This window comes from Pseudopipra pipra, chromosome W (genome assembly GCF_036250125.1).
Source record: "Pseudopipra pipra isolate bDixPip1 chromosome W, bDixPip1.hap1, whole genome shotgun sequence".
NCBI classification, from domain to species: Eukaryota; Metazoa; Chordata; class Aves; order Passeriformes; family Pipridae; genus Pseudopipra; species Pseudopipra pipra.
In genome coordinates this window covers 55610798-55638600 of record NC_087580.1, presented here as the reverse complement: position 1 = coordinate 55638600, position 27803 = coordinate 55610798, and the positions used below count along the sequence as shown (strand labels likewise).

General features: G+C 40.3%; 1 protein-coding gene across 1 annotated transcript in view; it reads right to left on the bottom strand.

Annotated features, from left to right (window-relative positions):
* LOC135405136 (nipped-B-like protein) overlaps window positions 1-27803 on the bottom strand; it is a 215341-nt gene that overhangs the window by 110965 nt on the left and 76573 nt on the right. The window contains exons 3-8 of the mRNA XM_064639844.1: window positions 26015-26180; window positions 24738-24868; window positions 10135-10234; window positions 8013-8164; window positions 6973-7133; window positions 1150-1243 (exon numbers count right to left, since the gene is read on the bottom strand). Coding sequence (XP_064495914.1) covers window positions 1150-1243; window positions 6973-7133; window positions 8013-8164; window positions 10135-10234; window positions 24738-24868; window positions 26015-26180 — 804 coding nt within the window. The remainder of the gene's footprint in view (window positions 1-1149; window positions 1244-6972; window positions 7134-8012; window positions 8165-10134; window positions 10235-24737; window positions 24869-26014; window positions 26181-27803) is intronic.

Below are 27803 nucleotides of genomic sequence, written 5' to 3'. Positions count from 1 at the left end.
ATTGGGGAGTACCATTCCTAAACCACAACACCATGTTATGCAGGGTTTTATCCAGACTGGTCTTGAAAACCTCCAAGGATGAAAAATGCACAGATTCTTTGGGTTTTTCCAATGCTCGACTGTCCTGATAGTGAAAAAGGTTTTCCTTCTACCTAGTCAGAACCTCCCATTTCAGTAGAAGTCTATTGTCTCTCATTCTTCCTCCACAACACTGTGGAAAGCCTGACTCAGGTCTTCCTGATAATCTCCTCATAGGTATGAGGAGACTGCTTTAAGGTCTGTCTGTCCACTGTACGTCATCCTGTCTGTGTCCCTGTCATCATCATCCCTGTCTCCTCTCAAAGACTTTTCTTATCCTAGCTGCACAAGCCCAATACCCTCACCTTCTCTGGAATCTTCCCCATCTCCTCTTCTCCCTCTCCACCTAACCTGACCACCCACAAAGACTTAATTTTTTGGGGGGGCTAAAGAGAAGAAAACACTGTTGCATCTTTTTACTAGTGCCATGTAAATACATAAACACTGAAAACCTAGATTAGTAAGAATATGTCCAAACCCCTACCTTACTAAATCTCATCTATCTCAGTCATTGCTTCTTAGGGATAATATTAAAAACAGCAGTATGCATTACATATTTTAGCATAAAGAATTATTTTCTCATCTGGCCGACAGTTTACCCTATTCCTTCTCCACAGCTAAGGTTTTCAGGTTTCATTTATGCTATGTATATTGTGTTCATTGAACTACTTTTAATTTCACATTCATAAAATTTGATGATTGCAATCAAGACAAGCATTGCATGTTAAAACACTTTTGAGCTGGTTAAGAGTTCAGTACTTGTAATGCTGCCTTTAAATTTTTTCTTATGTAGAGCAACTGAAATAATTCTTATCTTTTAATCCTGATATTGGAAAGGATTTAAAATTATTGTGTCCTCTATGAATTTGAGCTTTGTTTTGAAGTATGATTAGTCAATTTTTGAAACTTCAAAAATTTCTTCTGAATCAGGGCTCAAAATAATTTTGTATCCATAACTTAATTACATACACTTTAGTACTATTGGAATACACAAGTTGGGAGAATTAACTAAATACCTCTTTAAACTCTGGTTTTTGAAATTAGGAAAAAAATACATGACTGCTAGATTACCTTTAAGGGTTCCATCACTTCCAGCTGGAGAGCAGACTGACTGTGGTGACCTCAAGGAAAAAGATGCAGCATTCTTTACTGAAGGATCGCCATCCTAAAGTGACAATGATAAAAAAAGCCCCAAAAATATTAGGAACATGAACATTTGATAAAATAAAGACTGAAATTAGTACATATACTGATAAAATGGATTGGATGAAAAAGCATACAAAAATATTAGAAAAATATTTATTTATATAAAAATCTTTGTAATTTAGACTGCTATTAGACTACTATATAGGCAACATTCCAGAAAACAATTAGCCTTAAGATATTAGAACCTGAGTCCCCAGCACAGGAAGGACATCAACACATTGGAGCGAGTCCAGAGGACGGTAATAAAGATGCTCAGAGGGATGGAGCACCTCTCCTATGAGGACAGAATTAGGACTGTTCAGCCTGGAGAAGGCACCAGGGAGACCTTAGAGGACCTTCCAGTACCTGAAGGGAGCCTACAAGAAAGCTGGAGAGGGACTTTTGACAAGGACATGTAGTGACAGGACAAGAGAAAGTAGCTTTACACTCAAAGAGGGTAGATTTAGATTGGATATGAGGAATAAATAAATTCTTCCCTGTGAGCATGGTGAGGCCCTGGCACAGGTTGCCCAGAGAAGCTGTGGATGCCCCATCCCTGGAAGTGTCCAAGGTCAAGTTGAATGGGGCTTGGAGCAACCTGGTCTAGTGGAAGGTGTCCCTGCCCATGGCAGGGGGTTGGAATGACACGATCTATAAAGTCCCTTCCAACCTAAACCATTCTGTGATTCTCAAGTTTCTCAAAAAATGGTCCTTAAATTGAGTATACGTGCAGTGAGCCTTCAAGTCTATGCTTGCTGATTTAGTAGAATCAAATATTGTAAATATACAATATCTGGTAGGTATTCATAATTTTTAAGGAACAAAATACTAAAACTAAGAAAAAAATTAAATCATAAAATTTTTAGGTTTTATGATTTAATAATCCTTGTTCATAACTATCTCTGCCAATGGTCACACTGCTTCTAAAAAGGCTGCAACATTATGATTAATCTTATTATTCATACACAGATGCAAAACTTCTTCATTACCCCAACTTCTTCAAACTGTTTTCTGCAGGATTGCTATTCAAATCAGTTTTTAAAGGTATAATTAATTTTTACCCTTAGTATTTATCCCATTAAACTGAACAATGATGGTATGTTTTATCTTTTCATAGTCAGTTTTGAATGAGTTTCATAGAATCCTTAGGGTTGGAAAAGATTTTTGAGATCATCAAGCCCAACTGTTAACCCAGTACCACCACTGTGTTTACCACTAAACCATGCCATCAAGTGCCATATCCACATGTTTTTTGAACAATTCCAGGGATGGTGACTAAACTACTTCCCTGGGCAGTCTGTTCCAATGCTTCATAATCCATTCCATTAAGAAAGTTTTCCTAATATATTATCTAAACCTCCCCTGACACAACTTGAGGCTCTTTCCTCTTGTTCTATTGTTACCTGGGAGAAGAGGCTGACCCCCATCTCACTATAACCTCTTTCAGGGAGTTGTAGAGTGCAATATGGTCTCCCCTGAGCCTCCTTTTGTCCAGGCTAAACATCCCCAGCTCCCTCAGCTGCTCCTTACAGGACCTGTGCTCCAGACCCTTCCCCAGCTCCCTTGCCCTCCTCTGGACTTGCTCCAGCCCCTCAATGTCTTTCTTGTCATGAGGGGCTCAGAACTGGACACAGCACTCAAGGTGGGGCCTTACCAGTACCAAGTACGGGAGGACAATCACTTCCCTGGTCCTGCTGGCCCCACTATTTCTGATACAAGTCAGGATGCCATTGGCCTTCTTGCCCACCTGGGCACATGCTGGCTCATATTCAGCCAGCTGTTGACCAGCACCCCCATGTCCTTCTCCACTGGGCAGCTTTCCAGCCATTCTGCCCTCAGCACTGCAGGGGGTTCTTGTGATGGAAGTGCAGGACCTGGCACTTTGTCTTGTTGAACCTCATACAATTGGCATCAGTCCATTGATCCAGCCTGTCCAGATCCCTCTGCAGAGCCTTCCTGCCCTCCAGCAGATCAACACTCCTGCCCAACTTGTTGTATGGGAACTTACTGAGGGTGCATTCAATCCCCTTATCCAGATCATTGATAAAGATATTAAACAGGACTGGCCCCAATACTGAGCCCTGGGGAACCCCACTGGTGAGTGACTGCCAGCTGGATGCAGCACCATTCCCCACCACTCTCTGGGTCTGGCCATCCAGAGAGTTTTTTACCCAGCAAACACTGCACCTGTCCAAGCCATGGGCTGCCAGTTTCTCCAGGAGAATGCTCTGGTAAACGGTGTCAAAGGCTTTACTAAAGTCCAGGTAAACAACATCCACAGCTTTTCCCTCATCCATCAGGCAGGTCACCTCATCATAAAAGGAGATCAGGTTGGTCAAGCAGGACATGCCTTTCCCAAACCCATGCTGGCTGGGCCTGATTCCCTGGTTGTCCTCCATGTGTTGCATAATGGCACTCAAGGTGATCTCCTCCATGACCTTTCCCAGCATCATGGTCAGGCTGACAGGTCTGTAGTTTCCCAGATCCTCCTTCTGACCCTTGTTATAGATGAGTGTCACATTTGCCAATTTCCAGGCCCTGGGACCTCCATGGTTGACCAGGACTGCTGGTAAATGATTGGAAGTGCCTTAGTGAGATCTTCCACCAGTTCCCTCAGTACTCTTGGGTGGATCACATCCAGGCCCATGGACTTGTGGGGGTCTAAGTGGCATAGCAGGTTGCTGACCATTCCCTCCTGGATTATGGGGGCTTCTTTCTGCTCCCTGCCCTTCAGGTCTGCCTCCCAAGGGACTCTCTCAACCAGCCTCCTAAATAGGCCAATCTGCCCTCTGGAAGTCCAAGGTGGCAGTTCTGCTGACCCCTTCCTTACTTGTCCGAGAATCAAAAAGTGTCATCACATGATCGCTGTGCCCAAGATGGCCACCAACCATCACATCATCCACCAGACCTTCTCTGTTTGCAAACCGCAGGTCCAGCAGGGCACCTCCCCTGGTTGGCTCACTCACCAGCTGTGTCAGGGAGTTTTTCCACACACTCCAGGAACCTCCTGGACTGTTTCCTCTCTGCTGTGTTATAGTTCCAACAGACATTTGGTAAGTTCAAGTTCCCCACAAGAACAAGGACCAGTGATCGTGAGGCTTCTCCCAGCTGCTTATAGAATATTTCATCTGCCTCTTCATCCTGGTTGGATGGTCTATAACAGACTCCCATCAGGAAATCTGCCTTGTTGGCCTTCCCCTTGATCCTTACCCAAAAGCACTTGATTCTATCACCATCATTAAGCTCCAGACAATTGAGACACTCCCTAACACACAGGGCTACCCCATCACCTCTCCTTCCTTACCAATCCCTTCTGAAGAGTTTATAGCCATCCATTGCAGTATTGCAGTTATGCGAGTCATGCCACCATGTTTCCATGATGGCTACTATGTAATAGTTTTCCTGCTGCACAATGGCTTCCAGTTCCTCCTGTTTGTTGCCCACGCTGCATGCATTGGTGTACATGCACTTCAGTTGCATTTGCTGATGATACAAAACTGGGGGAGTGGATGTGCTGCCATTCATCAGGACCTTGATAGGCTGGAGAATTGGGCAGAGAGAAACCTAATGAGGTTCAACAAGGGCAAGTGTAGGGTCCTGCACCTGGGGAGAAATAACCCCAAGTAGCAGGACAGGTTGGGGGCTGACCTATTAGAGAGCAGCTCTGTGGCGAAGGATCTGGGAGTCTTGGTGGATGACAAGTTGACCATGAGCCAGCAGTGCGCCCTTGTGGCCAGGAGGGCCAATGGGATCCTGGGGTGCATCGGGAAGAGTGTGGCCAGTAGGTTGAGGGAGGTGATCCCCCTCCTCCTCTACTCAGCCCTAGTGAGGCCCCATATGGAGTGCTGTGTCCACTTCTGGGCTCCTCGGTACAAGAAAGACAATGAACTACTGGAGAGGGTCCAGCAGAGGCCACAAAGATGATGAGGGGTCTGGAGCATCTCTCTTATGAGGAGAGACTGTGAGAGCTGGACCTGGTTAGTCCGGAGAAGAGAAGACTGACAGGGGATCTCATTAATCCATATAAATATCTCAAAGGCAGGTGCCAAGAGGATGGTGCCAGACTCTTTTCGGTGGTGCCCAGTGACAGGATGAGGAGCAATGGCCATAAATTAAAACATAAGAAGTTTCATCTCAACACGAGGAAGAACTTCTTTCCATTGAGGGTGGTAGAGCACTGGAATGGCTGCCCAGGGAGGTCATGGAATCTCCCTCTGGAGACATTCAAAACCCACCTGGACACATTTCTGTGTCACCTGCTCTAGGTGGCCCTGCCTTGGCAGGGGGGTTGGACTAGATGATCTCCAGAGGTCCTTCCAACCCTGACGATTTGTGATTCTAAGTTCTCATGAACTAGGATGCAGTTGCATTGCATCACAAAATTAGGGATGAATATTTTTAAATACTTCCTCTTTAAACATTGTGAAGTAAATTATCCTAAGATCAAAGTTTTCCAAAAATCTTGTCTTAACAAAACCAAGATTCTCTTGAAAGTGTACCTTTAACATAGTTGGGGGATATACATACATTTAATGCCAAGAACAGCTTATTTTGAAGAATTTTCATTGTTGAAGCAGAGACTGAGAAAAATATCTGATGATTGGGTATTATGATAGATTCCTTCATTACAAAACTCTCTTGTTTAAGATACTACTTCTTAGCTAATATTTTAAATCAGCATAATTAAAAAAAAAAGACTAACAAAACTAATAACTCTCTTGGAGTTGCAGTGTATTAATCCCTGTAAGGAATTTAGGTAGCCTGGTGTTAGTAGTACACTTGAATCCAACAGTTTTTTGCTTCCACAAGCTAATTTAGGAAGACAAGAGTTGCCCTCAGCTTTCATAATGTAAATAAAACACATCGTTAAAAAAAAAAAAAAGGCCTGCATGCCACCAGGTTTTGATCAAGTTTTGTAACTTATAGGCATCACTATGACCACACAGTTCAAAGAGCTAAAGTCAAAAAATAAAAATGAAACTTAAGTGCTCTCCCTATAAGAGGTGTTAAGAGATTGTGTGCCAAACTTGTAAAGAAGAATCCAAACATGCTTCATTCACAGGATGAGATGCTCATTAAGAAGAAAATTAACAAGTTCAAAACACCACGGGAGAAAGTTGCTGGGTTTTTTTCATTTATCTTCAAGGCCTCAGTAAGAATTTCTCCCAAAGTCACTATGGGAAAACATGTTATAAATAAACCAGGCCATAAAAGCACATAACAGACCTGTAAGAAAAAGTGTTAAAAGAAATTTTTGCCTTTGACCACACTACTATATTACTCAATAGGTTATGCAATTATGTCAAGTCTAATTGACAGTTAGGGGAATCTTCAGAAAGACAAGTTAACTATACACCTATTTAGAATCTAGTATTGTTTTTATCAACATATTGATACAATAATTGCAGAGAAACTCTATAATTTCTTTAAAATAAACTCACATATGGGTAGGATTTTTTACTTTTCATACTTTGATCAGAATGAATGTTACAAACTGTTCCAAAGGAAAGAGATCTAGAAAAAATTGAAACTCGCACATTAAAGTTGCACAGTTGAGTGCACACATCTGAAACTGAAATATATTTTCAATGGTTTTATTCATCAACAGCATCATCATAAAATATCTGACTTCTAGGGCAGCTTAACACATACTTGCTTTATCATAGTAAATATTTGTTTTATCATCATAAACTGATCTAGGTAACATACATCACTACTTAGCCTGTGCACCATTTGTAGATAGTCTTCATTTGAGCCATGTCTAGAATTATCAGCATGATGATTAGCTGAATTTCCAGACAATTGACTTGAAACTTTATTTTCATGGAGATTCCTCATCCCAGCTGTGACAATGGGACTGGATACCGAAGCTGAAATACAGAAAAATATAAATAATTATACCAATATATTCACACAATAGTTAACTCAAAAATTTCACAGAAAACACCATAATATTAATGAGTTGGATGCAAGAGGTCTGGGATCTGAACAAGAATCCCACCTTTCTTCATTGAATCCTTTTGCCACAAATTCTAAGCACATTGCTAAACTTTAAGAACAGATGATTTAAAAGAATCTAACAAGAATTCTACTTACAAAAAAGGATAACACCTAGATACTTCACAGTGCTCATTTTGTTCAAGATTGGTTTTAGAAAAGGGAAGAACAAAGAAATCCATTTATTCTGAAGGTCATCTTTGCCAGTTATTGCATACCTTGAATATAAATCTGGACAACTTAGTCTAGCCTACACTGAAAAGGTTTTGTAAAGTTAAATAAGGTGGCAGCAAAACTTACATTACACTGGTAAAAATTAGGTTTTTGCTAATACAAATAATTGCCATAGCTAACAAATAAAAGTTTTAGGGTTTTTTTTATTTTTTATTTTTCTATTGTCATATATACGTGACAGTAATGCCAAGGTCACGGGTTTGATCCCTGTATGGGCCATTCACCCAAGAGTTGGACTTGATGATCCTTGTGGGTCCCTTCCAACTCAGAATATTCTGTGATTCTATGTGTTTGATGATTTCTTCTTCCTTCGTTTGGGTTTTTTTTTGAAATAAAATAAATACTACCACTCTGTACGGTCAGGAAAGCAAAGCTTAAACATACCCAAAAAATTCCCTATCAACTCCAAGATTTGCATTAAGCATGTGACTCCTTCAAAGAAATCAGAGAGCCATGAAACACACATGAAGGTAAAGTTGACATGAGATAGGAGAATAAAATGAATATCAAAGACTTACCTTGCTGCATCTGAGGATGTGGTGTATAACTTGGAGGATGTGAATATGGCATGTATCCTGCAGGACTTTGAGGAGCATATGGACTAGGCACTGGACTATTCTGTTGTGCCAAAAATCTGTTACCAGAGCTTGTTTGTGGTGGCACAAATCGGCTAAAAAATAAAATTAAAAAAGTTTGCAAAAGTTGGAAAAGGAAATTTATACAAGTTTCTTATTTCTTTTGAATATTATACTTTTGGAACATTATAACTTCTGTAAGAGGCAAAATTTCAATGCAATCAAGAAACCCCTTTAAAAGCAGTATTTTAAGCTATCAATACCTTACCAACTTCAATTATTACTTAAGAGCCACAGTTTAGGTACAGCATTAGTAAAAGTAAAGAATAGAATAAAAAGCATTTTAAGACCTCCACCTAGGGAAAGGAAACCATGACAAAATAAGATCTTCAGATTTACTAAAACAAGATATGTAATTTCCCAAAGTTAGTCCTAGAAGTTTGAATGAAGGTGACAGCTAAGGTTTAATTATCATATAGCAACTATCTTGTTAGGATTAACAAGGAACCATCTACTCTAAATATGATTTTTCTAGTAATATTTCAAAGAACTTCATTTAACAGAACAATACTGCCAAGACATAGGAATGTGATAGGCAGGACCTGACCCAAAGTCTACTGAATACATCTTATTCTTTCACTGGCTTTATCTCAGACTCCTAAAGATAGAAAGTCATAAAAACAAAATAGGCATATGACAATAATACATGTACATTATAACCTACATTCTTATATGAGCTTTTTCAAAACAAAAATTAAAAAAAAATATACTTCAGAAAGTACATGCTTTCACAATCCTTGCTTTTAGATAGGAACTCCATGAAGGTAAGCTTCCATAGATAGAAATATCAAAGTATATAACACAAGGATTTTGCAAGGATTTCAATAAGACCTAGCATATTGTAATATTCATTATTCAAAACATTTTTTCAATATCACTTTTAGATATAAAAGTAAAAATTTGTACTGTTTTTTTGTGCAGATACAGAGTGTTTAATTTGACAAAACAATTTCAGTAAGTGAAATAAGTTTATTTTAATAATGATATCTAATAACTGGAGATTAAATATGTTACAGTCCAGTAACTGTGTTGAAACTACATGCAGAATTCTTTCCTCTAGTCCAGAGTACTTTATTATATTAACAAAGACTGAGGGAGCTGGGGTAGTTTAGCCTGGAGAAAAGGAGGCTCAGGGGACACTTTATCGCTGAAAGGAGGTTGTAGCAAGGTGGGGGTCAGTCTCTTCTTCTAGGTAACAAGTGATAGGACAAGAGGAAATGGCCTCAAGGTACTCCGGGGGAGGTTTAGATTGGATATTAGGAAAAATTTCTTCACCAAGAGGTTTGTCAACCACTGGCACAGGCTGCCCAGGGAAGTGGTTAAGTCACCAACCCTGGAGGTATTTGAAATACATGTTCGTGTGTCACTTAGGGACATGGTTTAGTGGTGGACCTGGCAGTGTTAGATTAATGGCTGGACTTGATCTTAGAGGTCTTTTCCAACCTAAATGATTCCATAAGTACATGCTACTTGCTGACACTCAAAGTTTGAAAAAGAACCAGAAAATTGATGAGGAAGCTGCTGGAAGACTGGCCAAATTACTGGGCCTATCTTCCTCCGAGCAACCTTTTGGATAACTGTTACAGCAGTATTCCATGTTTTTACAAGCCTTCTTTCCCACCCTTCTGTCACACTGGTAATGTTATACATGCTGGAACACAGCCTCTTCTATCCTCCTGCCACCAGTCTCAACCTCTGCCACAGGTAGAGAATAGCTGGAGGGGTGGCAGGAGGCAGGGGGATTACTTAAGCAGAAAAAAGTTTGCCAAAATTATGGGAGGGAGAGAGAGCAGGGAATCCTGACTAGCTGGAATACAAAGATTAACTCACTAGCAAAAAGATATTTCTTTGACAGCTGAAGAAACTCACCCTGCTGTCAGACAAATGCAAAATATGTCTTGACACTGATCACCTTTCACTCATACTTGCAACAAGAACTGACTGTCACTGTAGGAAGAATTTGCAGTTTGTTGCCCATTCCACCCCATTTAAAAGAGAGTGTTACCTGGAAGGGCTATGTGAGATAGTGGTTTGTTGATAATTAGAAGATGCAGGACTACCTCTCATGGAATTCTGAGAAATATTAAACTGCGACATCATCATCCCTATTAAGAAGAAGATAGCAGAATTACTTTACATGCATTTCCTTTTCAATCAATGAAGTCTCTCATTTCAGAAATTATTATATACAAAGATATTATAAACTTTAAAACATTATCATCTTTTACCTACAACTTTTAGAAAACATTAAAAAAAGATCGATTTCATGTAAGATGTCCATTTTATACCATGATATAAAAAGAGTGTTCCCTAAAGCAGTGTTAATTCAGTTATAAATATCAACGGCAGTTCCTTCATCTGTTCCTTAGCCAAAAACGTGCTAGTAAATAGAAAGATTTTATAACAGGACATATACTTCACACTCCAGACTGATTTGTGGAATACTCATTGTACCAATAAGATTTGGAAACTTCACAAGTCAAAGAACTCAGAAAACTTATCTCCCATTTTTAGAACAAGTATATGTCATGGTTTGAGATCCCCAAAATCTAATTCCCTAGTCCTAGCCCCCTGTCACATCTCAATTCAATGTGAGATGGTTTTTTTCCAGACAAAACACACCAGACTCAAAATGGGGAAAGGGAATATATTACAATGACTGTACAAATAAATATTATAATACATTATACACACGATCACAACTATCTCTACCATGACATAAGTATTTACAATGGATCAGATCTCTTCTCCCCTCCAAATAAAAGTCCAGGAGGGAAGAAGGACAGATCCCTTCTAGTCTCTGAGAAGCAGTATCTTCTAAGGCAGCAATCTGTCTTCTTCACATGCAGCAGCTGATAGCTGGATCTCTGCCAGTACTCACGAGGGGGAAATCCAAGCCCGTCTCGGCCCCTTGACGCAGGCAAAGGGGTCTTCCGTGGGCTACGTTCACCCCAGACAAAGGTCGTTCCACCACGGTCATATCACGAAGTACAGGGGGTCTTCATGACAGTCTGGTATCTTCAGGGAATTCAGATTCCCCTTTGCAGAGCTCCTGTGCTCTGCCTCAGGCTGCCACCTTGGCAGCAGTGGCGAGTGGGGACGGGAAGGCCAAGGTCACCCCCCTCTGCATTCCTCTCCGTCCCGGTCCAATTTCAGGATGCTTTTGAGCTTCTCAGCTCCTCTCTCTCTCTAGTGCTGCATGTCCAAGACTCCTCTCCTTAATAGGAGCCCATCTCCCTCCTTTCTCAGAGGTCTCAAAGGAGTTTGGAGGGTCTGGTTCAGTTCTTACCCCCAAAACTCTGTAGCTCTGCTGCTGACTCTCTTTTCTCGGCTCTCCTTCCAAGAGTCCTCTCTGCAGTGTTGCATGCTTCTGTTGCTTCGTCTTATCTCTTCTGGCCCTGTTCCACCATTTCTCCGGTCAGTGTTGGTCTGTCGCTACTCCTGCCGCTGCCCACGGTGGAGAAAACATCTCCCAGCATAACTACAGACACTTAGCTCAGTCTAACACTGTTCCAAGTCTCTGCAGTCCCCCCAACCGGGGGCAAGGGGCCAAAGCCCCAAGGGCCTCAGAGCCCCTTTCCTCATGGTGTCAGAACATGGTTACCACTTCTACCACCAAACTACAACTCGTCTCTTCCGGTCTGGTTGTGGTATGTTTATATTTCGTGGGAGCGCAGATTGGTTCAAATCTCCAGTGTCACCACCCCTTGGGGGTTACCACTTTTTCTTAGCTTCAGGGGGAAAACCTGGTTCAAACCACTACAACACTCCATCCCTCGCTCCTGCGAAATGTCAACATATCACAACAACTGAAAAAAAATTCTAATCAATATTCAATCTTCAATAAACTAAAATATAACCAAAATCTCTCTACTACACATCAATATAGTATCATCACAAACTTTACTCAAACAGTCATCTCGGGCTGAGTGGTGCAAGATATTCTCCCTTTTCCCCTAATACCTTAGTAGTTCTTTTCTACCCAGAGACAACAGCTTTCTATTCCACCTCCACCACACTTATAAGGAATGTTATCAAAGAAGGCACTGAAATATTTTCAATTGCAAAGAACCACCAATATCCCATCTGTAGACTTCAACAGCCTGTAGATTTCCACAGTCATCCTTTGAAAATTCAGGAGTTGTACTAGATGGCAAGCCACAAGTACAAATGGGACTGAAATCAACTTGCATCTTTATTAGGGAGAATTTAAATGAATCATTTTTGTTTCCTCTGTTCAATACAAAGAATTTCTAACCACCACATGACACTGGAATTTGAAGTGGTACAGGTACACAAAAACTTATATGACTTTTAACCAGGTGATCTTAATGACAGAACCGAATGTCTTGCAGCTAAAACAGCATCAGAATTCACATACACACTGCAGTTTAGGAAGCCACAGCAAGTGATCCAAAGCCATGGGTAAAAGCACATCGGTAGTGCAAATGTTTAAACCAAAGGTTAGATAGATGGCTGACAGTAGTCCCTAACCCAGAGTGTTTGGAAGTCATCAATCTTTGGATTACTATAACCAATTTCAATTACTGCAATATTCACACAAGCAAAGCTAGTTTTAGAAATCCTCCATGTCATCCTCTTTTCTCTTCCCCTCTCCCCAAAAGAGAAGTGATGGGATAATCCCCCAGGAATTAAGCTGTTACTATTTCCCAGTATGTATGAAGTGCTGCATTCCAAGTATATTAGCACAGGCAAACTAGCCCAGAGCAGGAGTGAAATTCTCCTATTGTGCTGGAAAATAAATAAATAAGAGACTTCTGAGAGAGAGAAGCTGTGTGGATACGTATGTGTGCAGACTTAAAAATACTTTACGGGGGTGTCAAGATTTTAAGAAAATGTGTTATGTGAATCTGTCGGACCATAGTGAGTCCTTATTCTAGATGGTAGATGACCTCTCTAACTTTTTTCTTGGTGAAGTGTTGTTATCCATCCTTGTTGTGAGATGCTGCATTTCTTCTTAGCTTTGAATCAAGGGTTGTCGATACTGATGCCTTGCTTGATCATAAATTAAAAAAAAAAAAAAGAAGAATTGTCAGAAGGTCAGCAGGAATGGATGTGTCCACCTCTGACACAGTAACCATTCTATCAAGACGTGACTAAAGTTCCTTTAGATGCCTGGGGACCTATTGGACGTGAGTTAAGTGCCTTGTTAATTGGTCATTCTAGTAGCACAATTGCAGGACTTTTTGTTCATATCGGAGTCATTGATGCTGACTATACAGGACAGATCTGTGCTATGGTTTCCACACCTTATCCACCAGTGACAATTCCTAAAGGGACACGAATAGCTCAACTTGTGCCTTTTGTGAGTTGTGTTCCCCAAGCAGAGCCTCGTGAGTGTCAGGATGGAGGATTTGGTTCTACTGGTGCACCACAAGTCTTTTGGTCAGTGCCGCTTTCTGCGAACGTCCACAGATGACCTGTACTCTCTACAATGCTCGAAGCTTGCCATCAGTTGTCCAGGTGAATGGACTTCTGGATTCGGGAGCTGACGTAACTATCATTGCACGGTGTCCTAGTTTGGACAGCTGAGACCAGTTCATCATGGTATGGGTGTAACCCAAAACTGTGTATTCTATAGCTTTCCATGCCATTTCCCAGAAATTGTTAGCAGTAGAGGCCTGTAGATGTTCCTGTCCTCATACCCTTTTATGGAATTCCCCGCTCTGAGGGAAGGACTGAGCATCCTCATACCCTTTTATGGAATTCCCCGCTCTGAGGGAAGGACTGAGCATCCTCATACCCTTTTATGGAATTCCCCGCTCTGAGGGAAGGACTGAGCATCCTCATACCCTTTTATGGAATTCCCCGCTCTGAGGGGAGGACTGAGCATTCCTGCCTGAACTGGAGAATATATAAACTTGGAGTTTTGGAACCTTTTTACCACTCATGGGATCTAGAGGAAGACTGCAGCTCACCGCTCTCAACCGGACTGCAGCTCACCGCTCTCAACCAGACTGAGACCACCACCCTCAACTGGACTGCAATCACCACTTTTGACCAGACTGCAACAGCTCTCCCACCAGCAAGTTTTTCCCCTCTCCCTTTACTTTGGACTCGGGGGGGGGGGGGGGGGCAAGGAACACCACTTTGTTCATGCCCCAGGGTGCTGGGTTATACATTTGGGTTTTGTGGGTTAAAACCAATTGTTTGTTTGTATAATTGTACTTATTGTATTATTTTATTAAATTGTTATTCTGACTTATAATCTCTCTTTTGAGTTGAGTTCATTTCCCCTGCTGGTTAACTTTTAAACCAGCACACACGGACATCCTGGCCGGCCTCTTGGCCTTTGGTCACGGCAGGGGCCGGGGTTGTGGGGCTGGGAGGTACAGCTCAGTTTTGTTTCAAAACATGCAGTACTCATTACTAATCCTGAGGGTCAAACTGCTACCGTCAGGCCATATGTGACTGTGGCACCTTTAACCCTGTGGGGACGAGATGCTCTATCTCAGTGGGGGTTAAAGATCACTACAGATTTTTAACTGGGGTCACTGTATTGCAGGGTGTGACACGACCCACCATTGCTTTGACATGGCTTACAACTACTCCTGTGTGGGTTAAGCAGTGACCCCTACCTACAGAGAAGTTGTTGGCCCTGCAACAGCTTAAGGAGCAGCTTGACGTTGATCACATTGAACCATCTCAGAGACCTTGGAATACCCCTGTATTTGTGATAAAGAAAAAATCTGGAAAGTGGAGACTGCTGCATGATCTCAGACAAATTAATGCAGTCATGGCTACCATGGGAGCATTACAGCCTGGTTTACCAACTCCTTCTATGCTTCCTGCAGGATGGCCCATTGTTATTATTGATTTGAAAGATTGTTTTTTCACAGTATGGTTAGACCCCAGAGATAGAGAAAAATTTGCATTTTCAGTTCCATCTATTAATCATGCAGAACCTTACGAGCGTTATCAATGGAAAACTCTCCCCCAGGGAATGAAAAACTCTCCTACGATTTGTTAGTGGTTTGTGGTTCTAGCATTGTCTCCTGTACGAATACAATTTCCTGACTGTCTCTGCTATCATCATATAGATGACATTTTGCTGGCTGCAGCCACTGAGGATCAGTTGGGTGTGTTAGAAACTGAAACCAGAAAGAGTCTACAATCCTTTGGCCTAGTAGTTGCTCCTGAGAAGGTGCAGCGAGAGGAACCCCGGAAGTATTTAGGGTTCAAAATTACACGGAAAGAAGTCATTCCTCAGTCAGTTCAATTGGATATTAATGTCAAAACTCTTACTGACGTACAAAAGCTATTAGGGTCTTTGAATTGGATTAGGTCGTATTTGGGATTGACAAACACTCAGCTGGCACCTCTATTTGACCTGTTCAAGCATTCTGACAATCCTCAGGAACCGAGACAACTGACTAACAGAGCAGTTCAAACCATCCAGCAAGTAGAGCAGGCTTTACATTCTAAATTTGTTTCGTGAATTAATCATTGTCAAATTGTCCAGTTTTTTATTCTTGCAGATCACAGTGTTCCTTTTGGGGAATTGGTACAGTGGTCTGACCAATGGTCTGATCCACTGCACATCATAGAGTGGCTATTTTTGCCTTATCGGGCTCAAAAAACTGTTCCTGGATTGTTTGAGCTCATAGCTCAAGTCATCATTAAGGCTAGAAAAAGGTGCGTAGAGTGTACCGGCAGAGATCTGGCTCGCATTGTTGTACCTGTACAATCTCATTACTTTGAGTGGTGTCTGGAAAACAAATATGAATTGCAAGCTGCTTTAGCTGGGTTCCACGGTCAAATTTCTTATCATTAACCTTCACATCCCCTTCTTAAGTTTTTTAGGGAAATTCCAATTGGACAAAAAATGCTACGCAGCAAGGAGCCCCTGGATGGTCTTACAGTCTTTGCGGATGGCTCGGAGAAAACAGGTAAAGCTGCGGTAGTGTGGAAAACAGAATGTGGATGGCAACATCAAATTGTTCATCAGGAAGGTTCTCCTCAAATTGTGGAACTTCGAACTGTAACTCTTGCTTTTCAGTTAATTCCTAATCAACCTTTAAATGTTATTACTGATTCTGCATATGTTGTTAATTTGTTACAGCAACTTGATCAGGCGGTGTGGTATTGTCCATCTCCAGGTCTTATTTTTCAAGTTTTGTTTGAGCTCTGGAGAACTCTTTTGCAGAGGCCTGTTCCTTATTTTGTGCTACATGTTCGTAGTCGTACCTCTTTGCCAGGGTTCTTTACAGAGGGTAATGCCCAAGCAGATGCTCTTGTTTCTGCTGTTGCTTTGGGACCTGTTCCTAACATTTACCAACAGGCTGTCTTGTCTCATCAGTTCTTTCACCAAGGTACAGAAGCCTTGAGACATCAATTTGGCTTAACTCATTCTGTTGCTCGCTCAGTTATTGCCTCCTGTCCAGACTGTCATAATGTCTATACTCCTGTCTATTTTGGTACTAACCCTCGAGGCCTTAAAGCCTTACAGATTTGGCAATCAGATGTCACTCATGTTAATGAATTTGGTAATTTAAAGCATGTCCATGTGTCCATTGACACATTCTGTCATGTGGAGGTTGCTACTGCACATACTGGACAAAAAAGTCATGATGTCATTAAACACTTCTGTTGTGCTTTTGCTACATTTGGAGTGCCCGCTCAAATAAAGACGGACAATGGGCCGTCTTATGTCTGTAAATCTGTCCAAAATTTCTTTGCTTTGTGGGGGGTCACTCATGTGGCGGGTATTCCACATTCTCCTACAGGACAGGCTATTGTAGAGAGAATGCATGGTAACCTGAAGAAATTGCTTCAAAAACAGAAGGGGGGAATGAAGGGACAACCCCCTCAGTCTAGGCTAGACAAAGCTGTGTATGTCTTAAACTTTTTGACCTTCTATAGCGATTCTCCTTATTCACCTTCTTTTTGGCATTTCTCCTCTCTTTTATCAACTCAGTCACTATCTGGCAAAGCTCCTGTGCAGATACAGGATCTTGTCTCTGGTCAATGGTCTGGATTTTAGATTTCTAATGTGGCTCAAACTGCCACATCCACATGAGTTGATAACTTGGGGAAGGGGATATGCTTGTATCTCAACAGATAATGGCCCTCGCTGGGTACCTGCGCGGTGTGTGCGTCCTGCTGTTGGCCCTGGAAGTTGCCAGTGCAGTTCCTGATCTGTCAAAGTTCACTCCATGGAACAGTCGAAACATCTGAGTGACACTAATGAAGGAACTGAACCAGACCATCTTTTGTGCATCACTGGCGTATCCAGAACAGCCATTTCACACCTGCCTTGTTGGTATTCCTCTGAATGACACTGAAGCATCTCTCCTGGTACAAGATGTCGTCCGACAACATGACTTGTTGAAACGGGACTGATTCTTTGGCTTAGAAGACCTATTTGGCTGATGGGAATGCCTAGTTGGTTAGTTTCACTGTTTAAAATGGGATGCTTAGTAGTGTTGGTAGTTGTAGTTGTGTTACTAATGCTGCCGTGTCTAGTATCATTCCTGCAAAGGGCCCTGAAGGATACAATACGGGCAGTCTTTGTTGCACAACTACAGACAGGGGGAATTGTGGGGGGAAGCGGCAGGTCCGCCAAGCCCCTGGAGCTTGAGGAGCTTGAAATATTAAATGGTATAAAGCCTTTCCCATGAGAACAGTGAGGCTAATTAAATGTTCCCATGGACACAGAAGCCTTGAGTATTAGGGAGTTGGCTGGAAGATGATAAGCAGTACAAGGACAGGCCTGTTGACTGTGTTTCACGGTGCAGGTGTGAATTCCTGAGTGTTTTTATAAAAATATATTTACAGTAAGTGTGTGGGAAAGTCGGGGCCAGCTACCTCAATAAAGCTGCCTGCTGCTCTTAGGCAGGCAGACACCATTGTCTCATCTCTCTTCATGTGCATGTCTTCTTTCTCTACGGACCAAAACCTAACGATACGACAGATACCCTGCGACAGACTTCCATACTTCAGTACAGAGGACATTTCATTGCCCAGAGTAACAGAAGGGGATTCCTCAATTCCTGCAAAATTTGATTAAATGAACACTGGTTGTCTTGCACAGAGGCAAGTGAGGAGAAAACTCCAGAGGTTTTGTGTTGGAGGCAGCACCTGGCATGCCCACTGCCTGCTCACCTCTCACAGCCACTCACCATAGCTAGATAGAAGTTAGTTAAACTACTAACCCTTAACATCCATGTACAGAAAGCTGACAGAATGTGCCATATGAGTATGAACTATACAGAAGTTTTCATTTTATGCTTAAAGCAAAGACTGCACTTTTAAAATACTTGAAAAATATATCTATCTGTTTTCTCCGTTCTAAATTTAAAACGTTTTGAACCAGAGATACAGTAGTTTTTGGTTTAAAAGAACTACAGAAATTATAAAAATTAATCAATTTTTAATGCCATTTAAAAAACTTAAAACTTATTCTGTGACAGGCAGTTCTCATCTCTTTATCTCTGTTGGGGGAGAAACAATACATGGGGGACACAGTCCAGATAACTTTAAAAAAAACAACCAAAGAAAACACACAAAATCCCCAGTACCCATCCCCCTCCCCACTAAAAAAACCAAAACAGCAACAAACAACCAAACAAAAAACCCCACCACCACAACAGTGTCTCCAAAGTTTCCACACAGTTAATAAGTCTAGTAATGATGTAATGAGGAAGGAGTAAAACTAAGCCCTAACATTTAGTCTAAAAAGGAGTTGAAATTAGTCTGTGGCTATTAACACTAAAATATCTTCTTGTACATTTTTTACATTGTTGTTCATATCACTAAGCAGCAGATTTATGGCTCCACTGTTCATTTCCATACCTTAAAATACTTAATAACTTCTTTTAAATGCAACTTTAATTTTGATTGTTGGTAATGTTCGGTTTTGAGAAAACAGCATCCTAGTAATAACATTCACAGAATCCCAGAATGGGTCAGGCTGGAAGGGACCACAGTGGGTCATCTGGTCCCACCTCCCTGCTCAAGCAGGGTCATTCCAGAGCACATGGCACAGGATTGTGTCCAGATGGTTCTGGAATATCTCCAGTGAGGGAGACTCCACAACCTCCCTGGGCAATCTGTTCAGTGCTCAGTCACCCGCACAGGAAAGTTCTTCCTCATGTTCAGGTGGAACTTCCTGGGCATCAGTTTGTGCCCATTGCCTCTTGTCCTATTGCTGGGCACCACCGAGCAGAGCCTGGTCCATCCTCTGACACCTCCTTGCAGATACATTGATGAGGTCCTCTCAGTCTTCTCGAGGCTGAACAGGCCCAGCTCCCTCAGTCTTTCCTCATAAGAGAGATGCTCCAGTCCCCTAATCATCTTTGTAGCCCTCTGCTGAACCTGCTCCAGGAGCTCCATGTCTCTCTTGTCCTGAGGAGCCCAGAACTGGACACAGTGCTCCAGGTAAGGCCTCACCAGGGCTGAGTAGAGGGGCAGGATCACCTCCCTGACCTGCTGGCAATGGTCTTCCTAATGCACCCCAGGATCCCATTGGCCTTCTTGGCCACAAGGGCACACACTTGTCCACCAGGACCCCCAGGTCAGCCCCAGCCTGTACTGGTGCTGTTATTCTTCCCCAGGTGCAGGACCCTGCATTTGCCTTTAATGAATTTCAGACAGTTCTTCTCTGCCCATCTCTCCAACCTGTTGAGGTTCTTCCAAAGGGCTGCGCAGCACTCTGGGGTGATGCCGTAAGGTCCATCTGGTTTTTTCTTATTTTCCTAATTTTTATAAGCTTTATAAGTAGTTATATAGTAGTAGATTTTAGAAGCAGCAACCCTTATTCACTTACCCTTAGCATAGAAACTACACACATTCCCCTACCCTATCACCCCATTCCATGTTCCCATATCATTATCCCCTGAATTCCAGTAGAAAATGTTTAGTCTCTCTTTAAGAGTAGGCCCATTTTGTTTAGAGAACACTTGTACCTTGGCCTAAACCGCAAGAGTACAGTCAAGAACTGGGTGAACGTGTGCCCCCTGTACCCCAAAGAAGATGAAGACGATGAAGAAGGGGTCTTGAAAAGCCCCTAGCCCCAATTCCCAAGGGGCGTGACTGAGAGTGGTCCAGGGCAAAAGCCAGTGGGTGGGCGAAACCTGGGATTGGACAAGCAATATTATAAATTGTAACATCTGTACAGAGGGGTGCATGCGTCTTGTTACTCAATTAAACCCTTTTCTTATCTCATCTCCAATTAAATTGCTTTGGAGTTTTTTTCCTCAGCTCCTTTAGGCATCAGGGGTATCGGCCAGCTTTGTTTCCTTAACACATACTCCCAGTCTTGACTATAATTTTTTTGCTCAGAAAAAAGTGATACGTATAAATCCATTTTAGCATTCCTACTAAATGCCAAAGAATGTAAAAACACAGCTCAAAATCACAGACAAAGTCTTGTATGATTAAACTGTATTACAGCATCGTGCATCCTTAAGCAAGGACTGCTCACCAAAAGGTGATTTTTCAGTTAAATATATACTCTTCTTGAAAGCATATGTCTATAAAGTTTTTCCCTTTTACAGGCACATGTGCATTTGAATTCTCATATAAATGAAAAAATATCAAAGCAACTGATGCTTATGGAAAGATGCATAAGATTTTAATCCTCAAAAATGTACAAGTTGTGGTAAATAGTTTAAAGTGAATTTTAAGTCCTTTCTGCACCCTAAGCTATGCTATGAAGACTAACCTATTGCAATACATTATTTTAGTTGATCTTCTAACATACATCTGCTGAAAGACAAAGCCAAAATGTTGAGAAGAAAGAGAAAAAAATTATGAAAACTGAAATTAAATAATAGCTTAATTTTAAATAAATAATTATAAAGAAATCCACTTCACTCGTACACTATAAGATACAAGCCGTAGTTGAAAGACAGTACCCAGAACTTTCTCTGTCATTTGATTAAAAAGGTCTAAAATAAAATTAACATGCTGTCCTTGTACTGATGCTGCACAGTGATGTGACTCAGTCTGTTCAGACAACCTAGTAATAGAAAACAGTCTGAAAAATCTAATTAAACATATTATCTGCATGAACTCTGTTTTCAAGAATGGCATTATTATCATAAGACATGGAATAAGGGTTTGAACACTGCTGCTACATTACCTGAAATGAAATATGCCAGCAGTTTTTCAGGAGTGGAGGTGGTGGGGGAGGGTAGTACGCCCAGGATACTAAGTATTCACATAATACATCTTTCTTGCACTATTTGTTCATCATAACTAAAAACAATTCTGGCTCTAAACTTAGTGTTGAGCTACAAATAAGTATGACTGTGGAAAAAACCTTCAGCACAGAACTCTATTTGTGGTTTACCTTATATTCACAAATATTCCACACATAATATTTAGGTTTCTGAAGAGGCCTTTATTTCCTGACAAATTGTACTGAACCAAGAGTTTTATTCCACATTTAATCTAATTCTTTAGCCAGGTGGTCTTTCTGTTCTTGCATTAGAAAATAGCAAGGGGGTAGAGCTTTAGTGTTGAATATTCAATACCACCCACATCACCACCCTGTGGGGGTGGTTTCACTAGGAAAAGCGAGGGGGCCGAAAGTGTCACCATTTTCTCTTGCCCAGCTCTTGGGAGATGTAGCCGCCACCCAGACTGCACCTCCACTACTGCCATTTCCCTACTTGTGCCTTCTGAGCCGCAGCTTTGTGGTGGTGCCGAAAGGACAGCTCTGGTGTGGGAGGTTGCCATAGGGAACGGAGCAGCAGGGGTAACCCCCAGTCCAGCTGAGTGGGGCAGAAAAAAAAGAGTGCAGCAGAGCTGCCCACCACCACCAGGAGACCCCTTGTTGGCACCTTCATCGCTGCGGCCACTGCCACTCTTCCTGCTACTGCTGCCACCGCCACTGCTGCCACAGCAGAGAGAGAGAGAATACGCCCATTGCCACACCTCAGTTTGGGGGAGTTTGAGCCAGGAGAGCCTCTCCACCATCTTGCCTTTGTTCTTGGTGGGGGGGTAGGGGTTGTCACATGGCATGCAGCACGGGGACGGACACCATTTTGTTTTTGTCTGGGAGAGACCACATGGCGCACAGCGTGGGAACAGATGCCATTTTAGTTTTGCCCTAGGAGGGCCAGGCAACACTTTGCCTGTGTTGGTTAAACCATTCCCTCTTCTGTACAATCTTTTACTATTATTGTTGTGTTTATTGCAATTTCTTCAGTAAATTGTGACTCTAACTTATAATCTTAGTATTTTTTTCTCCACTATTGAAAGGGGGTGGTTTGAGTGGGTGTGGTCTTCCCGATGAGTTTTAAAACCATCACAGAAAAAAAGGCTGGGAGAAACAAATTTGAGTTCGGTTTGTCCATACTAATGCTGGAACTGATGCTCAAGGGATCATGGTGCAGAGGCCCACCGCAGGCTGAGCAAATAGACCAGGGGTCATGCTGCCTTCATTCCTTCTCAATTCTGGGCATTACAAATACTGGATCGCAGTACCCAGCACTGACTTCACCACATGCTAGACTCAACAGAAGGCAAAAGGACAATATTCAGAACGAAGACAGTAAGGAAAACAGAAGAGGTAAATTTGAAATACTAGAAAAAGGCCTAAATTTCATTCTTATAGCTGGTAAAATGCATTACATAAGGTCTCTACCAAATTCCCAAGTGTTCTACAAATCACGACTTTACAGAGATTACAAAATCTGTTCAGAAAGCAGAAGAAAGCCCAACCTTTGCTGTCAGAACACATCAGTATACCCTCCTTTGGCCTCGGAGATCTGAATGAGATGTACTAACACCTAATAAGGCTACCACAATTTGCCGACATCTAGCTTAAAGATCCCCCTATTTCTAGGTAAAAGTGTGGTCTTTTTCCATAGAAAATAAAGTCACACTTCACCTAGCTTTTCCAAACATTCATTACAGGGCCTTCTTCCTCTCAGAATACTTCGTGTACAGGTATACTTTTTCTCTCTTCCCTCTTTCAATTTTTCCAATTTCACACTTACATTGCAATGTTTGTACTGGTACAAGTATTCAGAATTATGCAAAATAAAATCAAATATGCAAGGGAGTTTTAAAATCTGATCTCTTCTGGCTCTCTGAAAGCACTTTGTTAACTTTATTAAAATAACATCAACTATTCTTTTATGTTTAATTGTTTTTTAATTCTGTACTAGTACCTCCCTTCAAGCACATTTACTAAAGATAGGTGGTTTTATTTCATTAAGGATTATTCTTAATCGATCTGCAAAAGTGTTTTCCCCTCTGAAGCACAGAATTAGAAAAAATTAGAAAGAATCTAACTCGCTATATCTTCTTTCCTTCAAAAACCTCTACAGGAACAAATAATTTTAAAAACAATGTCTCTCTTTTGCACTGGAAAAGAATTATTTTACTCTACAAAACTGGTGGAAAAATGTGTGTTATCAACACTATTCTCATACTAAAACAAAAAATCACAGCACTGTACCAACTTCTAAGAAGAAAATGAACTCTATCCAAACTGAAACCAGGACAAGTATATGTTCTTTGTGGAACCACTCTGCAAAAACTGGCAGGACAGTCACAATTCTTCCAGCAACTGGAAAAATCATACTCTGCAACAGCTACCACCAAACCGAGAACCTGGAGACTGTTTTAAGAGCTTATATTTCAGGATATAGGTATCAATGACCTACTAAATATTTAGCACTCCTTTCACATTTTCATTCCTGGAAATTTCTGCATTCTTTCAAGGAACAATATGTGTCCTGTTCCTAGCAAGTTCTTTTCAAATACTGTATTGCTTTTTACTCACTAGCCTAGGTGAATGAACTTAATAATCTAATTTTATTATTTTTTCCCCTCCAAAAACACCTTAACACTTTCTATCCCCTGTGGACTCCAGTAACACTTCTGTCTATATCTCTACAGTGCTAGTAAAGCTTTATCCTCACATTGTGAAAACTGAAAATTCACCCACTCATTTCATAGTTTAGTATTTAAAGAAAAGATTTCAGGTGCAAATGAAGAAGTCTCCAGATCTACAAATAGAATCTGTCTGATTAATCCTTTGCTTGGTCTCTCCCCTTCTCCATCTTTGCCATCCAGCAGTATGTCTCACTAAAGCTCAGAAAAGAATTAGCTATAGAAACAGTAAAATCTGTAGGGCATCACAAATTGCTGAGAAGAGGAATGGCAAGGAGGAGATGTTATGTATGGTTCATTCAATCTTATTCCTTACCCCAGAACTATTAAGAAATACCACTATAATGATAAACTATAATTGTACAGATTTTCAATATAGATCAAAGCATATTTTCTCAACTTAAATTATTTACTACGACAAATATATGAACCTAGTTATAAAGAAATTCAAATAAAATTGTTTTAAAATAATATCCAATCACTCATCCTAGAAATTAAATTTTGTAGTTAAATTCAACATTATTTTTTACAAAAATACCTAGTAGAGTGTATTTCTGTGCTTATTCTAATGCAATTGCTCTTAGAAGATCTCAAGACACATAGCTTTATGTCATTATCAAATACAAGGTAAGGCATAAATATCACAGTTGTGCTCCATATATATTTGTGGTTAGTACCAGTCCCCTAAACTTACAGAACAACATAAAAAACAATCAGTAGTCAATCAAAAATCCTTACCGCTTTGTACCCCATATCTGTTTTGCATGCTTTTCTCCCTGAAAACATTAGGATTCCTTGACAGGACAGCCTGCAGCAAGACTGGTATATCTCCCTCTGGATCATCACTGCCAAGGTTATCTTTCAATTCTCTGGAATTGTGGAAGTAAGCAAATAAAGAGGCAAATGCATTTTAAAATTATAAAAAATCATGAGTCAAGTAAAAAAACCCAAACAACCAAAACAATCAAAACCAAAACAAAAAGACAACATTTTACTGTTAAAATATAGAAAAAACCCCCACAAATCTTCAAAGCACTGTTCCCTGCCTCTACTTTTTTTCCTCTCATGCTAAAGGAATGGCAGAAAAGGTATTCCTACTAGCCTTCAAAATTATTTTCTGTTAATAAGCACTTATATATACATGGCTGTCAGTTTCAGAGTATTATAAAAAGCTTCTTGTGTCCACTTCTCCATAAAAGAAGAATGCTTTGTCATAACATCAAGAAAGTACTGTTGTAGGAGTGAAAATAAGATATGTATGAATGCATAACATTCAGGTTGCAGCCCAATCCTTTGAGAATCTTTTATTTTAAAAAGGGAAATTGGCATATCTTTGACATCACAGGATTCCCTTTGAACCATCAAAAATGTAATGGATTTTCTATAAATGCATCCGTACATTCACTTATTCTTTGCATTGATGACTTTTAAGAGCTACTTCCATTTGATCAAAATAATAGATTGGAACATGTAGGAAAAAGACAGGGCTGTCAACATAAGACAATTCAAAGGACACCAGTGAAAAATTAAAAAACAAAATATATATTAACAAAAAGATGACATTAGCATAATTGCTGGTTCAATTCTTAAAATATTTAAGTTCAATATCTAATCAGAACCGATATAGATATTGCATGGGTGTCTCAAAAAAGTATCTCTTTGTATAATACTGGATATATAATTTGTCAGTGTTCATTATTAATCAAATTGGAACACAAATGACTATTGCACAATCAATACTACAAAGTTTGCACTCCTAACTAGTAAGAATGGAACAAGCAGCAGATTTATTAAAAAAAAAATTGTTACACATAAGGTCTGTCAGACAATGACTAGCATTTTGACTGACTGAAACAATTGATTCCTATACAGCAGTAATCTGCTAAGATGGCCTAATAAAAAAAATGGCACGTTATAATCTTCAGATTTTCACAAACACCCTTCTCAATTCAGTTCACTTTAATTTCAAGTAATAAGGATGATGATCTAATATAGTTGAAGTTCAAAATACATACATGTGATCTGTTGACACCTGATTGAGACTGTGGATGAGCTGTGAAACCAGATTTTCATCCCTGCAAGCCAGAAGGCAGTTCACCTCTTCAGCTATCCGTCCATTGAAAAGCAGGCTTTTTGTTGTTGTAGCAGGTAAAGGTGATGGAAGAGGCAGCTGGTTCAAAACTGTTATCAGAAAACAGAAAGGAGTTCAGAATCATTTCACAAAACATGAGCATACAAAGATGGACACCTTCTTACTCCCTCGTGATTAAGAAAGAAAACCTGACAACTACATTCAAAATATAGAAAAAATTTCTGGATTTTTTTTTAATCATGAACACACACAAAGGCAGGACTCTGTTTTACACAAAGTAATGCAGTCAAATCCATAAGTTATATTATTATATTATTGTAAATATTTAACTGTGCTAAGGCAAGTATTATTAATAAAAACATACTTTTAAACATTCCAGCATACTAAGATATTTAATGTTATGGCAGTTTTCTCTTTGAGCTGAAAGCATGGACAACGGTAAGGAAGGAAATGTTTTCTATTCTGAACTTGAGATTTAATTAGTGTTCCCACTTTGTATGGTGAGGGTCGTTTAAAACAAACAAACAAAAAATACCACCAAAAAACCTTAACAACCCACTTTCATGGGTCCACAAAAACAAGTTGACTCTGACTTCAAGTTCCCGGGCTGATTACATTAGAAATAGCTACAGAACAAAAAAGTCTTTTGTCTCTTTTATATTTTGAAATTATTAAAAAAACCCACAGGAGACAGGCAGAATTTCAGTATTTTTCTCCCTCCATACAATGTATATTATTCTGTATTTATAAATAAACTGCAATTGAAAAAAAATTTAATATATCAAAATAGATTACCTTGAATGTGCCTTGAAACTCGGAAAAATTAGTAAGATCAGCTAAACATATTTATTAAAACAGTATAAATTCAGCTAGTAAATTGAGCCTACTCTACTGCCTCTAGTCATCATGTCTTCCATGTTTTTAGGGCAACAAGACTTGTCCATTCCAGTACCTTCTTTTCACACAAAGAAGAATAAGGTAAAGCAGTGACATGCCTTTCTCTTTCCCACACTCTTGAGTTTCTGAACATCAGAGAAATATGACAGATAAAGAAGGAAATGCACCTAACACAAGGGCTAATCCCACCAAAGGTAGTTCAGTGTTTTAAGAAATTCTTGCACTGGGAGTCTAGCCAGTGACTTCTATCAGTTAAGTATTTTGACTTGAGAACCTTACCTGCAAATACTTAGAGCTGGAAAACAGCCCATAGCGCAGAAACTTATGATTTGCATCCTGATGGCCCATAATTAGACACACATAATGATACATATAAAAATACATAAGTAGCATCTTCCGATTTGATAATTCAGAATATGAGAAAGACATGAAGTGTTTTTTTCCCCCCCATTGAATGCATTTACTTTTTTTTACTATAGGTAATTAAATTCAATTGCTGGGTATATACTTTTAGTGTCTCTTGGAAAGTCTCCAAATTTCAACAGTATAATAATAAAAACAAGAGCTCAGAATAAGCACTTGGATCACTGAGTTCAATTATCCTCAGTCAGACAACTGAGCTATAAACTCTTGCTTACACTTTATAAAAAAGATCCACCTTCGTCCCAATTTCTCTTATTGGAATGGTTGTTTTAGGACTTCATTATAGTAATGATAAATCTACTCAGTTTCCACTAGAAATTTATTTTTTGTCAGATTCTAACCATTTGGTTTTGTGCCAGCATCAACTTTTAATGTAAATAGTTCTTTTTCTT